This window comes from Ambystoma mexicanum, chromosome 6p, assembly GCF_040938575.1.
Source record: "Ambystoma mexicanum isolate Mex_15411 chromosome 6p, UKY_AmexF1_1, whole genome shotgun sequence".
In the NCBI taxonomy this organism is placed as follows: Eukaryota; Metazoa; Chordata; class Amphibia; order Caudata; family Ambystomatidae; genus Ambystoma; species Ambystoma mexicanum.
In genome coordinates this window covers 1,191,484,768-1,191,503,442 of record NC_090935.1, presented here as the reverse complement: position 1 = coordinate 1,191,503,442, position 18,675 = coordinate 1,191,484,768, and the positions used below count along the sequence as shown (strand labels likewise).

General features: G+C 41.2%; 1 protein-coding gene across 1 annotated transcript in view; it reads left to right on the top strand.

The window, feature by feature from the left end:
• TRPM6 (transient receptor potential cation channel subfamily M member 6) overlaps nucleotides 1-18,675 on the top strand; it is a 1,703,532-nt gene that overhangs the window by 324,045 nt on the left and 1,360,812 nt on the right. The window contains exon 3 of the mRNA XM_069625828.1: nucleotides 1,185-1,223. Within this exon, the coding sequence (XP_069481929.1) occupies nucleotides 1,185-1,223 (39 nt within the window). The remainder of the gene's footprint in view (nucleotides 1-1,184; nucleotides 1,224-18,675) is intronic.

The window sequence follows — 18,675 nt, the reverse complement described above, 5'->3', positions numbered from 1 at the left end:
TGGCACTATTGGTTGGTTTAATAGTATGTCTCCCCCCTTATTACTTTGACAGTTCAATCCGATTTTCAACAAGCTGCTCAATCTTGACTACTGTGAATTCAGTTTCCTTATTCTCTGGTTGCACAGAGATATTATGCATCTAGACATGGAGCAAACTCCAGAAAAGACTTTGCCAAATATGTTCTACAGAATTGCCTGTCACGCATTGCCTTAATAATTTGCTGCTTTGTATATAAAATCTTATGCAACATGTTAAAACAAACACTGGTGCTGCTTTGTCCCTACTGAGCTCAGTTTGGATTGCTAATGGTTGAAGAAGACCCAGTTGGCGTAACACTAGAATAGAAATTAGATGATCCAATGTAGGGATTCCTAAATTATTGTTTGTCAAGCTTAGGACACCTGAGCCTGATTAAGAATCTTGTAAGAGCAATCTAGCGTATGGGTTTGGGACAAATCATATTTGAAAACCCTATTTAAATACAAGTAATAGAGAGTTATCTTTGCCTTAGAAGAGTGGTTAAAATAGGAAGTAGGAATGTAAAGCTCTTTATTCATATACACATCGAATGAAACCCGTAGCATGGAAAAACAATTGGTTTTAAGTACAACCTCATTTTTCTGGAAAGATGTAGTGGACCTTGCTACTCAAGAATGGCTTGTTTAATTGGCCTCAATGAAACAACCTCCATGCCAGCAGTGTATTGGCACTGGAAGCACTGGTACCAAAACATTCAAACATTTACGCCAGACTCTATATGGAATGAGGAACTTAATTGTGTCATTATCAGTTAATGATTGAAAACTACCAAACCAAGAAACATTACAGAAAATGATCTGGCAAAGTAATTCGTATCCAGTTAACATTTTAAATAGCAGTTTCTCTTGGAAGATGTTTTGTTTGATGCTGGGCTCGGAATCAGACACTGATTTCAGCAACAAGCTGTTATCAGTTATTACATTGGAGTACAGTGCAGCGAAGCTAGTTTCTTATTAACTGCATTGTTATCAGGACGTTAGGTAAAGTTATTTTATATATTGCTGGCACCGATGCATAAGGCAACATGTCCCAGAGATTGACCTTTCAACTCAGGCACGTCTTTACAATTTGAGATTTGTGTCTGAGATAGCCTGCATTTTTCCAAACAGTGTTACTGAAATTCTGTTTTTATACCTTTCTACAGGTGTCTCGCAGGATGTCAGGTGTGCCAGAACTTAATCAGGTAAGGCGTTTTGAGACTCTCTTTGATTTGATTTCTCTGATATGCATCAATGTAAGCATCAAGCTATAAAGTTAGAGTCAATGGCAATGTAAAATCTGTTCTGATCTTCCTAATGTTTATTGGGGTTTCCGAGTTAGTTGTTATGTATTTCACATGTTTTCTCCTGAATATATATATTCTGTAAATAGTTAGGCTATGGTGGAACATTTCCCTTATAAGGTTCTTTGTGGAATTGTGTGTGGTTGGTTTACATTCTGTCAGTTGATAGAGTCTGGTGAGTCTTGCCACAGCCTGTATGTAATGTATGTTCCCGAACAAATGATAATTTCTACATAGTGTCAGGATTCATTATCACTGGTGAACTTTGCAACAAAATCCAACCAAACTCCTTCATTGAAAATCAGTGTCACGTATTGACGTGCACAGAATCATTATGCTTTAGAACCAGTGGTAGGGGAGGTTATTATCGCTGGATAATTGCCCAACCTATGGCCAAGGGGAAGTTGAGTGCCATAAACTATGGAGGGGCTATTATCTGAACAAATAATGACCACTCCCAATGCCTACAAGGCTATTCATACTTTATCAGGAAAATATAGTAAAGGTTTTTTGTATCCAGATGTTTTTTTCCTTCACAAAATTACCAAATATATTGAAGTAAATGATTTCAGAAAAGTGTTTTTTCATTGGACTAAAGGTGTATATGGAAGATAAAGGCAGTTGACATTGCTACTTTTTAGACTGTTGCTGAAGTTAGAAAGTTTAGAATTAGGTAATGACTTAGTACTTACTGACAAACATCTAAGCGTTCTGATTGGATGAAAGGCACTCGATAATGTAATACACATGGTAATTATGTTAAGGTGAACTAAGATTACATTGAAAATTGTGAACTATTTACTAACCCAAATGAACTGCAAAATGCGGTGGTCACTATTTTCACCTCATTTTGCAAACATCCATTTTGTGAAACATAATGAACGGGAAGAGTACTGCTTGAGTTAAAAAAAAAAAGACGCCATTATTGAAAATATGTTGCAATTATGAAGAGCAGCTAAAAACCTTGTATGCTGGCATTCTAGTGACACATACATTTTATTTTTGTATTTTCTGCCCCTGGCCGGACAGACATTGAACAATCGGTTTCTGCATTTTATTATTGCTGCATTTCTATTAGACAGTGCATACAGCCTTCATCTTAAATTTAGATTAGGAGTGCTCCATTCTGTAGAACATTGCATACCCACAACTTGTTTTTCCGTAGCTCTGCTGCTGTTGGCAAGAACTATGTATATCTGCAACCATTTTTTCTAAATACAATTGCTAATTCTATTGTCAACAATTACATCAACTTTGTAAACTGGAAGTAATGGATGATAACATTTGTGAGGCAAATGATTGCACTATGCAGCAATGATAAGGGAAGCATTTGGGATGGACCTTTGACACTGTAAATAAAAGCAGTGTCATCAGCCGTGCTGAAGTGCACTCTGTCCACATCTTCTTAACTTGAGCAGAATCGGTGCCAGTATTCCTTTTCAGAAACCTGAAGGATGATTTGGTCAAGCTTAACACAAACCTTGCTTTTATCTAGTTCTATGGAATTTGCCTACACCAGATTCAATGTACTGCCACCCACTGCTACAGCTCTATTCCTCATGCACTGTTCACGTCTTAAAAACTGACCTCAGGATGAAGGGAGACCATTCTAAACCTGGGAAGTGTAGTTGTGTGGTTTCAAGAGACCACTCGAGATGTATATGTTTCAATACCTTGATTATGTCACAAAGAAGAGGTTGGTTTACTTATAGGGACAATTCTAGAGGGATAGTTGGACAAAGTGTATCAAGATGGAGAATTCATGGAAAGTAAATGTCTGGAGTTAGCTCGAAAGGGGACTTGCTTTGCCAATCCTAACACCTCAGTGTTCAAGTCCTACATCCCTTTATCACTTTGTCTCAAGTCGGATCTAGTGTCCTGGGTCCCAAAGTTATTAGTCTCAGAACAAGGCCTGTAATCAAACAGCAACTCTTCAGGGTGGTTCCCCAGTTCACCCATGAATGTTTTCAGCCTGCAGGTCACCTGTCCAGGCTTCATGAAGATTGATTCACTTGATGCCTACCACTGAGAACGTATTATTCCACCATACCTCAGTGGATACCCAAGACTTTTAAAAGAAGGAATCCCCACCCTTAGGCTAGTGTGCATGTCAGAATGAAGTTATTTTCACCCACTAGCGAAAGGTTGTCTTCTTGGGCTTGACCCCACAACACTCTTGGTCTTAGTTCCTTTCCTCCTGGGTCACTGGCTCTTGTTTGGGCTAAAGCCCTGTAGGCTAGCAGCCCTCTCGTCACATGGTCATTGACTCTTGCCAGGGTATGGTCCATAGCCCCCACTAGGCTGACAAGCTCCTCTTTTAGTTGATGTCTTATCAAGGCCAAAGTCTGGGCTATAGCCGCCAGGAGGCTCTCCGTAGCATGTTTCCCTTGCAGGTTCTGTCATTCACTGAGGTATAGCTCCCACCAAACTAGGGCTCCTTGCATTCTTCTCTGCTCCTTTCACTCCTCCACTGGACCGCCATCCCTGCTCCTCAAATCAATCACTGGTCCCTTCTGCCTCTTTTTATACTGTTTGCCCTGCTCTAAGGGTCTCACTAATGCCCTGTACTGAATAACCCGTTTCAAATCACAGGTTGAGGCGCAAAGACATGCTAGGGCATTTTATTTTATAAGGCTGAACTTTTATGGTGCTGGCATAATTGTGCCAACTATGTGATCCCTCCTGATGTTGCGTTGTTGGTCTGTTCCCAAGTCTGATGTGTCTACAAAGCCTGGTGAGTGTTTGACCTAATGCCTGCTTGCTGTCTATACTGACTGTACTTTGTGAACAGAGCGTCTCTGGGACTGTGATAAGAAAATGGCTGACAGGAATACTCTGAATCCTTATATTTCTGGAATGGGGGATTATGAGGCAGCATCGAGGTTCCTCTGCACACTAGGTTGGGGAGGGAAGTTAGACTCTGAGGGATCCTCCATATACCATCTGCATCGGCCACATCATAGAGCTGGTGGCTTACATTGGTCTCCAGAACCTCCTTCAGACTGTTATCTGCCTGTACAGAATCAAACATGGGACTTCCCCTCTGAGTGCAGAACACAAATTGCAACTTTTAGTTCTGAAGAAGTTATACACAGAGGTAAAAAAACAGGTAAAAAAACAAAATTTGCAAACACCAAAAAGGGAGAAGAGCCATGAAAATTCAAGATGAAGGGCAGCTTTAATTATCTCTAGCCTAACCACTCAACATGGATAGGTTAGATTATCTTTAAACTCAAGATTCCCTCATCAATCCAGGAGGGCTTTCCCTTAGATACAATCTGCACTCATTGGGCCTCATTACGACCCAGGCGCTAATGGGTTAACGGCGCCGTAAAAGGCTGCCGCACCGTTAACCTATTAGCGCCTAATTACGAGGTCCCTTTGCGGGACCCGACCTTAACGGCTGGTTTTACCAGCCGTTAAAGTAGGGACCCGCAAAGGGACCTTGGTGCTAAGTACGGTGCCGCAATTTGCGGCACCATACTTAGCGCCTTCCTCATTCCCATTGAGCCCTATGGGGCAAAAATGGGAATGGGGAAGGGCCATGGAGGAAGGTTCTAAGGGAGGGATCGCAGAGGCCATACAACCACACCTCTTTACCCAGCATTTCTGTCCCCTGAAACATTCCTTCCATTTGTGATTTAATTTCTCTCCAGAAGGGCTGCAAGACAGGACAATCCCACCAAATATGACCCAGTCTCCCACTGAATCACAACCTCTCCAGCGTTGGTCAGACACTGAAGGGTACATTAGGGGCCTGTTTTCTAAGTGGGCTCTGGAATGGGACAGTAACTTCTAGCGCAGTACTTTTCATCGGACCACTCTCAATCCTAATTTCTGTCGCTATGATGGTGCTGTGGGAAAGGGAGAGAGCACTTGGCACTTGGGGCACAGGGTTGCTGGAAAGAAGTACATTCCTTTTGTTTGAGGAGCTAGGTCGGCTGTGAGAGTTTGGCCCTCACCCATGATGATCCCATGCACACCGACTGGGGCTAACTAAGGATGACATGGGGATCTTCTCCATACCACACCAGGGCCCATAATCTGCTAGCTTGGGGAGGCATTGAGCCCTCTTGGTCACCCCTTTGGAATTCTCCAGAATCTGGTAGAGGGCTTCATCACAGTTCTTACTCCTGTCGTTATCCAACACACTGCCTAGGATAAGCAGAAACGTCTAGTGGCTTCTGTGCCCGCACTCACAAAGGGGAATTTCCAAAGATGGGTGCTTTGCCCTCCCTCGGTACCATGTTAGCTATTTGTAGTTTCCTACCGGTTTTGCTAGTTTACTTATGGCACATGAGAATAAATCCTGATATGTTTTGCTCCAAAACACATTCTCTCGGGGGTCCAGCAATGTTCCTTCATAGAGCAAATGAACGAGGTAGTCAAAGCAACACAAGGTCTATTCTTGATGCCGAAACAGGTCAACTTGTTTTTGCTAGTCCCCGATCTTCAAAAGGCTGCCAGATATGGGTAAATGTTGGCAAGATGGAGGTTCAGTGGTGACAGTCATTTCACTTTGTGCCAAATACGACTTACCTTGGTGTCAGTTTCACCTCAAAGCGAGAACCACTCGGTGTCAGAATGTGTGGATCTGGATGCAGAGTGTCTCTGCTAGGGAACAGATGGAACATGAAGTGAACATTTCTGGTTTTGGTAAATCTTTGTGGTGCTTGCACCACAAAATTGCTGAGACCATTGTCACAGAAGAGAGAGAGAGGGAATGGGGGTTCTGAACTGAGAATATCTGGTTGGCATAGCAATGGGCAATGCCATGGCATGAAACTATCAAATCACTAACATCTCTTTTTCCAAACTCCTCCGCTATCCTCTCTCTAACAATATTTACTCCTATCAGCATCTTTGTAAGAAGCAGGTCAGGTGCCGGGCTGCCCATTTCCTAACTGCACACTGATTTCACATGGGGCTATTTTGGGCTAGTTTTGCAGGCAATTGGGCTATTTTAGGCTACTTTTGACAACTGACCTGTTTCTTTCATCGTCCCGAGGCTGCCTTTCTACATACACACCCACACTCTCTACCCCATCCTCACTCTCTCTACACCCACCCATCCCAGACCCACTTTCTCTAACCCCCAGCCACCCCTATTAGGTGTGCTGGTTCGGATTTAGTTTGGGCTATTTTGGGCTTCTTTTGACGAGTCCTCCCGAGGCTGTTTTGTTCTTCATGTTTTTTTGCTGTCATCTAACTACCATCGCCTCCTACCCCACCCCACTCTCTCTAATCCTACCCACTCACCCAGCCCTATACACCCTACCCACCCTCTCACCATATGCCCTGCCTCTCTGCCCCCACCTGCCCAGTCCCCACCCTCTGTATCCTGACCCACTCAATACCTACTCTCTCTTCCCCTACCCACCCACCTTATCCCCACCCTGTCTACCATCACCCACCAACCCCCACTCTCTCCGCCCACTCTACAGCAACTCTCTCTAGCCCACCCACCCAACCTCCACTCTCTTTACCCCAACCCAGCCAACCCCCACTCACTCTACACCCAGCCCCCACACAAACTCTTATCTACCCCAACCAACCATCCTAGCCCCACACTCTCGACCATTACCTCCACTCTCTCTACCCCACCCTCCCTACCGCCACTCTCTCTACCACCACCCATCCACCATACCCCACTCTCTTTTTTTTTATATTCGTATATGGTTCATACATATACCTTTACAAACATATTATGTATAGTCAGTTCCTCGTTGCTTTAAATTGAAACAATCATTTTAAAACTCTTACTAATAATAAAAACTAAAACATACATGTATTCAATCACAGATTCATCTCCAATCCGTTTGTGCAGAACAGAACCTAAAAGGCAAATGGCAGGCGCCCAATTAGAGATACATATTAGGTCATCTTGATAATACTCCAATCCATATATGCAGAAATAACAGTGCGCGAACGTACTTTACACATTCTACAATGCACCCCTTCACATGATTAATATCACCGTTATAATAAAAACGGATTTTGTACATGGGAGATTCTTAGAATAGCAGCATTAAACAACACAATGATAGTGAGAATTAAAACCTCTATATACACGTGACTAGTGAATTGAATGCTACACAATTAAACTGCTTGGAAGATGGTTGTTTAAACCCAGCAATATTATAATCACTACACAGTTCTAAGTGGGGACAGTTGGTCATCAATTATATATATCAATTATATACAAAAGACGAGTGAGTGCTAAAACCAGTGAAGTATTGTCACCCCACATGCAACGTATCCATAAAAAGTCCCTTGAGTAGCTAGTTGCTCCAAGATTAAATTTGCCAAAGGCTGCCAATCTAGCAGTTTCAAAATGCAAGAAAAAGATGACAAGATGTTTCAGTGTTTCGGATTCCTTGTTAGAGTAACAAAAGCGGCACATACCATCATTGTTGGTGACATTATTGACACACCATTGTTGAATTCGATAATTCGTGTGAAATTGATTCAGTTTAAATCTAATGAACAAAGATCGAGCCTTATCGCAGGGAAAGCAAAGTAGACACAGTGAGCGCGGTTTTCTCTTTTCCACAAAGCGTGCATATTCTTTATATGAGCTATATCCGCTGATTGTCTCAATCGCGCACGCCTAATCATGCTCAAAGGGCTTTTTCTTAACGTGTGCTGCACGCAGAGAGAGGTCTTGAGTGTTTACCTCTATTTTGGTCAGGAGTGCTTTCATTTTCGCATCAAACCTTGCAAGTGATGCAGGATGGGCATTAGTAAGCATCTGGGACAGATAACATACATTGAATTACGGGGAGGAATAATCATTTTGGAGTAGTTGGTCATCATTCTCCATTGATATTTGGATGATAGAGAACTTAACCCCAATTCATGTCTTAAAATAGAATTTGGCAATGCATTTGAAAGCCCCAGAGTTTGTTTCCATATCCTGCCCTGTAATTGATCTAAAAGTTTATATATGTCTAACAGGCACATGTCAAGGGCGTATAATAAAATCGCTTTGACTTTCAGAGTATAGAACTCAATTGGCGACATAACTGAGAATTTGCAATATTTACTATATATTATTCTCATTTGCGACAAAAGAGGTCTAAGCTTTAGATTCAAGGAAGTCCTCCACATAAGTATTGAAGACATGTCACATAGATTATAACCTAGATCGTGTGTTGCTAATGTACGTTCTATTTTAATTCCCTCCATGGACCATGTAAAGGAGCAAATCATCTTCCTATTTGTAAAGATAACAATGCTATATTTGCTCGCATTCACCTGTAAGTTGTATTTTTGCGCATAGAGAATAGTTGGAGTTTGTTTTGTAATCCAAACCATCCAATGAAGATGGAGTATACCGAGTCTAACTGCAAAGATTTTGTCATGTTTCCATATTTCAGGTGACACAAGTAAAGATAGAAGAGAATAGATGCCAGGTTACATCCTTCTTTCACTCCAGTGAAAGTAGGAATGGTGTCAGTGAGTGCGCCTTATTAATTGATCCGCACCCAATAATTTGCATCACAATGGAGCATAGCAATTATAAGAATTATATGTGATGGAATACCTAAAGCTGTCATTTTATTCCACAAGTCATTGCGTATAACTCGGTCGAAGGCTGAGGTCATATCTAATGAAGCCATATAAACCGGGCCACTATCTATATACTTGGATGTTTAGAGAATTTGCGCAAGGATGGTAGCATTCAGTGCAGTACTCATGAGTACCCATGTGTTTTCGAATACCAAGTTGAAATTTAGATAGCGTGTCATCTTCTCGTATGAACCGTTCAATTTCGTTAATAATAAGAATCAAAAACACCTTCGATGAGGCATCCATAAGGGCAATAAGTCTAAAATGTGCGGGGTCAGATGGATTTCCTTTTCTGAAAATCGGTATAATAATGGAGGTTAACCCTCTCTCTACCCCCACACGTCCACCATAACCCCCCTCTCTCTACCCACACCCATCCACCCTACCTCCACTCTCTCTACCCCCACCCATCCACCCTACCTCCACTCTCTCTACCCCACCCATCCACCCTAACACCACTCTCTACACTCACACACCTTACCCCCACTCTCTATCCCCACCCATCGTACCCCCACACATTCTTATCCCAACCACCCACCCTACCGCCCACCCACCCACCCACCCTAATCCCGTTAACTCTACCCCACCATCCCTACCACCACTCTGTCCCAACCACCCTATCCCCTCTCTCTCCTCCCCACCCACCCTACCCCCCTCTCTACCTAAACCCACCCACCCTACCCCCACTGTCTGTACCCCATCCCACCTCCCCCACTCCCTCTACCCCCAACCACAGAACTCCCTACAACCTACCCCCACTCTTTCTACACCTATCCCACCAACCCCACCCCACGTTCTGTACCCCCAACTGCCCTATCCCCTCTTTCTCCTCCCCATCCACCCTTCCCCCACTCTCTACCTAAACCCACACACTACCCCCACTCTCTGTACCCCATCCCACCACCCCACTCTCTCTACCTCCACCCACAGAACTCTCTACAACCTACCCACCTAACACGCCCCCACTCTCTACCCCCCCTCTTATCCTTCCACTTACACTCTCGCTTTATTTCTTACCCTCTAACTCTCAACATGTTTTGCTCATATTTCCTCTTGCTCATCATCGATGGCACCCTCTCAATCGTTTCCTCCCTAGCTGTCTTCTCCTTCCTTCTCATTCTCTTGCCCACCCGTGCCCCTTATTGCATCCTCCTTTGAAACTTTGCACTGTCCTCCTTGCACCCTGATGCCTATCGATGCAAGATGTAAAGAACAGCAGTAAACGCCCAAACTATTGGCTTTGCCAATGCTTGTAAATAACGAACTCTTCAGTAAGTACTTTGTGACAACATTTCTTCCAAGAAGGGAAATACATTATCCTTAGCTCCATTTAAAGACAAAGAGCCTTTGTGTTCATAGTAAATCCACATGCCATTTAAAAAAAAAAAGATTAATTTCTATCGAAACACACTGAAACATACATGCGTTATGCTTACATTAAACGTTCAAAAGGCTATATGTATGTACACATTATCAAAACATTATTACAAATACGTCTCTTTAAAAATCATCTGTTTGTAAAGGTACTATTTATCTGACATCACCTCACATGTGGGAGTATTACATCATATTATCTGTATTTATTGTAGTCCTAAAAGATCCATGTCATTTTCTTCAGTTCACATTTCAGTGGGATGACAGCACTCCCTCAGTGGAGAGCTATCACGTATAAATAATTGCATGTTTAACCATCCATGACTATTCCCTCAAAACATTCAGCTTTTATCAGACCTTGTTCCACCTATATTCTAGGGGTTAGGTTTGTTCATAAATTCATCCACTGAACTCATTCAGGGGTTTCAGTGCCTCACAGGTATGTACAGCATGATACTTGGCAGGCTTTGCAAGTTGGCCAAGGACACACTGGCATGGGGATGCCCTCACAGTACTCATATCATGTATTTCACCATTTACAGCAGGTTGATCAGCTTGGCTGTTTTAAGTGTCCATGCCATGTCACAGGCTGAAAAAAGAAAACATAGATATTGACATACTGTTCCTACTCTCGGTCCAGACTCTGCCACAGTTCTGCTTACATTACAAAGGGTCATCACCGTGAAGTGTATCTGCATACACACAGGGCTTTGTAAATTGCACTTTGACAAAGTTTGCAAACAATAAATGACCCAGTCCCTTCCAGTCTGTTTCATTCTCTCTGTTTCTGGTTTTTCCCTGTATGCACCATCTATTGCGTGTCTGTCTACATTTCTTTGTTTCTTTTTTTTCTTTCTTCCTTTATTTCCTTCTTTATTTCTTTCTCTCTATTTTTCTGTCTCTTTTTCATTCTCTTAATGTGCATCTTTCTCTGTCTTTTTTAGTGTCTATCTGCATTTTGTTTATCTTTATAAGAAAAAAAGGCCACACATATTTGATTCAAACAGTTTACAACATACAATCCCACTAAGCAAAAGCCCCAGTTAGCAGAAGATTATTTTACAGACGGCTTAGTACTCTAAAACAGCTATAGCTCATGCATGCTAGCTAAACCTAAAATAGGAACGATCACATTTGGGTAAAGAAAAGTAGGCTATGCTTGATGCTATATAAATAGATGGAAAGGAACAGAGCACAACCTTTTACATCTTAAGCGAGTAAATATATTTTGCAGAAATATAAACATTAGGCAGTGCAATGGATTTGCCTCAATGTTATGTCAACTGAGAAGACACATGTTCTGCAGGATTCAGAATAAGCAGAAGTGTTTGCGTGGCCAGTGCTTTCATGTAAACCCAGGCCGTAATGATCCATAAACAATAGGCTGCTACATGGTGTTATTTCTTTTATTATTTGTTTTTATTTGTTTTGATCAAAATCTGAGCTTTCAAATCTTTCGAATAGACTTACAGAAAATAATGTGCTTACAATGTGCAAATCATGATTAAAACATACAAGCTCATAAATAGCACATTCAAAGAGAAATAAAATAAGATAATCTGAGAAGGGAACAGACAGCATTTATAAGACCACTTAATGTTTTCCATATATACAATTTAAAAGAGTAATATCTTCCAGCATCCTTAATAGTTCTGTAGTTAAAAAGGTTTCCCTACCAGCATTTAACCTTTCCCAAACATGATCTGGAGAAGAAAAAATGCTCCTTACAAAAAAAAAGGGCCAAATATTTTTTTCTGATATCGATGAGGGCAGAACATTCAACCAATATATGCCTTAGTGTTTGTACAGGGTTACACAGAGCTGGATCAGAATTAGAATCATAAGATCGGGCTAACAAAACCTCCCCAGTCGGTAACAAGTATAAGCGAAATTGGAGAAATTGTTCTCGAAAGAATGGACGTGGGTACAATTCCAAATATTTTGGCAACACCCAATGCTTTGTTGCCACTTGAAAATGTAGAATGTAGGCGAAAGCTTCTCGTCTTGTCCACTGTTTTGATCCAATCCATTTTATGCAGACACCTTTTCACCCATAATGGGTTAAAATTGAAATCCTGCATATATCTTCCACTTTGTCAAAATACTTTCAGCTTTTTGGTTGATACAGTTAAAAAAATTAGAAGACTTATGCTAGTCTAGACAATATGCAAATCCTCATATTCAGTGCCATACATAGGAGTAATTATTTTAGGATAGAATGTTACTGTCAGTCAGTAGAACCAGGCTTGAAGTGATAGCAAGCCCAGCTCAAAACGTGACGATGACATAGGGACAGATAGAGGAAGATTTAATGTTGCTTCCAAATTCTACCCTCTAATTGTTCCCAAGATATCCTATAACTGACTGGTTCTATTGCAGAGCCATACATAATCTATGGTACTACTTTTTCTATGTAGAATGTTATCAAAGGCTTTATTGAGAACTTGCAATATTATTATATATCTTCTTCATTTGATAGACCAGTACTACATTAGGTTGTGTTAGGATCAGGAAACCAAGGTGTGCAACTTCACTTGTTGGGGGGATTTGAATATTGTCAATTGTCCATTTAAAACAACCCCTCTTTTAGAAGATTTAGCTAAATGGATCACACTTGATTTCTTTTTGGTTAATAATCAATTAATTGTCAATAGCATATTCCACTAAGGCAGTCAACATTCTTTGCAGTCCTATCAGGGTTGAATCAAGCAAAGCAACATAATCAGCATATGCCATCCAACCAATACCTTGACCGTCAAATTTGGGACTGGTAAAAGCTGCCTTTTTTAATGCAATATCTAAATCGGCCAGGTACAAATTGAGAAGATAGGGTGCCAATATGCACCCTTGTCCTAGACCTCTAATTGTCCATATTACATTAGTCAAATGTCCCACCACATCCATCCTTACTTGTACTCTGGTGCCCTCTTGTATATGCTCCAATATGGCCAACAACGACGATGGAATTCCCCAACACCCCAAATTTTGACACAGTTTACCATGGTGGACAGTATCGAAGGCCTTGGAAAAATCCACTATCCCAACATATAACGGGGAGCCCCTAGTGGCCCACACCTTGTCCCTCAGAATTGTCAAAATAAGCCCATATAGACTAGTACTTAAGCCTTTCCGGAAGACTATTTGGACTTTCTGAAGTTCTTTTTTTATCAACTATCGATACCTCCAATTTTTCCAAGACCAAGGCGGCAAAGATCTTACTATCAGCATCTAAAAGGGCGATCGGGCAGCAATTGGCAAGTTCCGACCGATCGCCCTTTTTAACTATAGGAATATTTATAGTCAATTTCCATGATTCAACTATAGAATAAGACTGCAAAATATTCTGACAAAGCAGTGTAAGCAGGACAGCCCACAATTCCTTATTAGATTTCAGAATCATGTTAGTCAGACCATTTGGTCTGGCCGCCTTTAAATTAGAAGATTTTGCTATTAATCGTTCAACATCAGTGGTTTTGAAAAAAATATCCCAGAAAGGAAAAGAAGTTTTTTTTATACAATCAACAGTTCTGTTTTTGTTTCCAAAGGAATCCGCCAGCCATACTCACTCACTGCGCTACACTGTAGTAGGCTTTACTTACGATTGGCCTAATAATTTACTGACCAGAAATTTAGAGAATTCTTCAATATCAATGCATTCGACATCCTTTCACCATCAGCCTGTACTAAGCCAAAAGTATGTAAACATAACCAATTTTTGTACTCCCACGTCAATTGTATTTTCCTAACTTGATAGGTCACACTATCAACTACACTCTACCTTAGTTGGCGCAATTGTTGCCTATATATCTTTTTCTTAACACAAATTGTTCTGTCAAACTGATGGATATGTGAGGAGTTACTTTGGCATGACCACCTTGGTTCCTCCTCCTCCTATGAGAATTTCGTAAAACCCTGGCTAGTGCAAGCCAATTCCAACTCATCAGTGGGACTTTCATGAACAACATTTGTCACTTCTTTCATTAATGTGCTTCACTTTTTCCTAAATTTCTGAATCCAATTTACAGCATTATTAACATATAGATGTGTACTTATACCCGTTGAGGCAGATTGAGATCCCAAATTCCTATTAACTATAATCTTATTATGATCACTCAATTGAGTATCTTTTATCTGAAAGGAAGAACACAAATCAAACATAGGTCCTGATAAAAACACATAATTGTGGATGATTTCATACCACTTTTCCAAGTTGCTTGTGGCTGTAGATCTCCCAATATGTTTCTATTTGCCATGATTAAATCCCACTCCAAAGACCATGCTATCCATTTCCTACCATTAATAGTACTACTTTTATTTTTAGAGCAAAAATTTTGGAAACAATGAGCATTAAAATCCCTAGCTACAATCAAATTTGCATCGTGGATGGGCAACCAATCTCCCAAGATTTCTGTTTGTTTTTCAATGATATTACCAGTCATCGGATTACAATACAATTTAATTTTGAGGATTGTCATACTTTTGCTCTGTGAACTGACCACCATTTCCACAGCCAATTTTCCCAGTATATTCTCTGAGATAATAACCATATTTCTAATTCTTGAATTCTTAGTGGCAACTAGTAAGGGACCTGATGATCTACCACCGTTCTGCTTTGTGGTATTTGTTGAACAATTGTGAAACCTTCCACCCAAATGTCAAAGAAAGCCAGGTCTCTTGTAAAAGAACTATATCACTAGCATTACAAATCTGACTGCACTCTTCACCTTTTAAAAAAACTATTAAAACCTTTTGAATTTCATACTAAAATCTGGGCTTGAGTTAGTATTAGAGGGTTATCGAGAATTCATCATGCTTAGCAACCTCCCATTTGAGGATGTGCACCCACCAAGCCCAATCTTCTAGATTGCGATCTTTGTCCTCCTTGTGCATTCCCATTCAATGAATTCCCAGCTTCACCAACACTGTTTTCTGTCATAGTACTGACGTTCTCAGCTCTTAACGAATCGTCAGCCCTAGTTCATTTAACTCATCCTTTACTGCTAGAGTAGTTCTTGCAATATACGCTGAGTGTAAAACCACCTCCACCAAATCTGTGCGTGCATCAACAGGGAAGCTAATATAATCGGTTCCATGTAATAATGTCGCCACAAAAATCTCGCCATGCAAAAATATCGCTGAAAAATGGCCGTTTTTTTGTGGCGACATTATTGCATGGAACATGCGGGGGACACCCCCGCAACCCTCACATTTTTTTTTCTTTTCTTTTTTTTTTTTTTGCCCCTGTCCCCATATATATGGTCACCTAAATAATATCGCCACAACATTTTCCCGGCGATATTATTTATGGCGACCATATATATATGGCGATATTTTTACCTGATACCATATAATCGATATCAGCGGTGGAAATTCCATCTAACACTGGAATTTCCTGCAACAATTTCAAAACACTAGTGCGGTTCCACACAATTTGCAAATTCAAGTGGGAATTAAGTTCCAGAAATACCATCCTTTTCACAATTCCCACATTTGTTCTATGCTCCTTGTTTGATGAAAGATCTCTACTAGTCAACAAACAAGGAGTACCAGATGACACTCACTTTTGCTGACGGCCTCCTGTGAACTTAACTATATCCCTATGAATCCAAAAGATGTGCATTAGTCATTCTTTGGCGACTCCCTCCTGCACATTCTTACCAATATTTGACGGCAGGGGGTCAACAGGCTTCTCCATCACGATCTGTGTTTGGACTTCTATTTCCTTGGATTTTGGGGAAGGGCCAGCAATACTATCTTTTATTTCAATCTTAACTACCTCTTTTTTGCTTTTACAAAGGGCTTTCTTGGTTATATAAAAATCGTCTCCCATCGAGAACACATAGGGGCTGCATCTAGTGCCTCTTCTGTGCCATAATACGCACCTTTTACTATTGGGAAATTCACAATTTTTCCTCTACCTTTTGGCGATCTGTCAATTTTTTGTTGTGTTAAAGCCTCCTGTACAAATAAATCCTCCTGACTACCACAACAATAGTTTGTTTGTATTGCCCTGGAAACAGCATCCCCCACGGAGATCATTTGTCTTTCTCACCAACCATGTCTGACTCTGTTACCGTACAAATTTCACCAGAAACAGGCATTTTAGCAAAAAGGGTCGAGGTGGCCCGCAAACTTATTTGATCTTCTACTTCAGGTGTAGTTAAATCAATATATCATATAGTGGGCCCATTCTATATAGGATGATGGATCTTGGTGAACATCCAGTCCCTCAACAACTACAGGAAAGCGTTGGTCAATTACTACCTCTTTTGGGTCTTCTAAATTTGGTGAGGGAGGACTGGCACTGTGTGAATCTTCTTCTAAGAAATGTAACTTCCTAAGGAACTTTCTCAAATTCTGTCTTCTCTGTTTGTTTCTCTCCTTCCTTTTCCCTTGTGCCTTGACATGATTGCCCCATGTTCTTGCTCACAGCCTCTACAAACCTCTTGCTCTGATGGGGCACCCACATGGACCCCATCATTCCTGGACACAAAATCATTGCTGTCAGCCCCCACCTGCTTATCCACCAATTTAATGTGAACCATTTTAGAGGTAAAAAACCAATTGCTTAAAATATCCAATTTCACATTAAGTTCCCTCAAAATAAGAGTGTGGGCCTTCACTTCATCCAGAATAGTATCGTAGAGTGCCACGGAGGCACTCAAGATGGAATTAAGAGCTGAGATGAAAGGGGGTGACAGCTTGATTTGGTCATCTACTTCTTTTAATTTGTGATACAAGGGATACAAATTATGAGCCTCTGCATCTAACAGTGATCTAAGCGCGGACCCGGGGATCGAACCTGTGTTGGTCCGTGTCGTCTTGCTTCCAAGGCGAGCATGTTGGCACTTAGCTATCCTCCCGGTGCCAATGGGAAACATAATCAACTGAGGATATAGAACACTCCAAATTCCACATATTCATTTGCTCAACTACATCTATCTGGTCATCTGTCTGTTTCTTAGGATTTTTTAAGTCCAATTGCACAGCTTCTGTGGCAAAACATCCAATAGTACTGGCACCTTCCAAGATACTCCCATCAGAAAATTGTTCACTCCACACAAGCGCGCCATCAATAGTTCTGAGAGTCTTATCTCAGTACTTGCGCCAGAGCAGTGGAAGACATCTGTAAAGTCTTACCAGCAATTGGCAATTGGAGTGTGGTTAAGATTAACTAATGGTTCCATTGCTGAGATAGAGCCTGTTCTTAGATCCCGGTCATAGTTAGATGTAGAAGGTATGTGCGCTCTGGTTTGAGTATAAAACTCGATTACCATTCTAAGGCCTACGCATATTAACTACTCCACCTCCTCCCCTATATGAGTGGCTGTATTCAGGTTATCACCGGCGACAAGAGGAGGAGTAATTTCTGTACTCGTATCACCAGTAGTGACTATGCTATGTCCCGGGGTTCGTTTCCTGTGAAACAGCGCCGGAAGCAGTCGCCAGAAGCCCAATAATCCATCATTATTGAGACAATCCGATACAAGTGAGCGTGAGATTCTAACACTGTCACAGTCATGATTCAAGAGCATGGCCCCGAATTACTTCTCAGTTTCTGAAAATAATTGGTGCTAGACATTGCAGCTAGATAATTGTTCATTGAATACGAATGAGGGCTGCAACCGCGAGACACTAGCTTAGCGCAAGGATTTGAAAACCGTCGGACTCACCACAGGTGACTAGGATTGAGCTGCTTGGCAATGAAGTGTCTCCTCGAGCAACTCGAGCCACAGCAGACCACTCTCTGGTTGAGTTCTTCAAGGTGACATTCCCAGAAGCTCAGAATGAGCCTGACACACTGGTTGGCAGTGTGCTATTTTATGTATGAGACCTAGCTTTCTTACTCTGCATATCAACCAGAGAGACCTAAAGATACGCTGTTTCTTGATTATCTCCGAGTATTCCTGTGCAAACATTTTAAAAAGTTATTCATTGAGTGAGATAAGTGAGATTCAGGCTTGCTATTGGGTTCCGGTTAACTTGTCTTACAGCCTGAATATGACTGAATCCCCTTTCAGTTGTATAAATCTTCAGGTAATGGTCGGAAACATCAGGATGGCTTGGGTTGATTTATATTGAATATCTTTCAATCAATTAAACGCTGCAGGTATGTAGATAAAGAGTAGGACAAAGTGAGAGGTGGGAGTGGGGTTGAGTGGAGGTTAGAAAAAGCAGATAGAGGGCTTCTGTGTCTGTGAATCATATCCAGAGATAAAGCAACATGTAGAACTCTACCATAAGATATATCAGTACAGTAGGTTAATGTACCTACTGTGAAGATCTGTGTGCAACATACGAGTCACAGGTTTGAATATGACAATGAATGATTCCTCCTTTAATTTTTCTGAAAGTAGCTAAAGGAGGACTTTTGAAGTGGATCATCATGAGATTTCATTGCAGACCT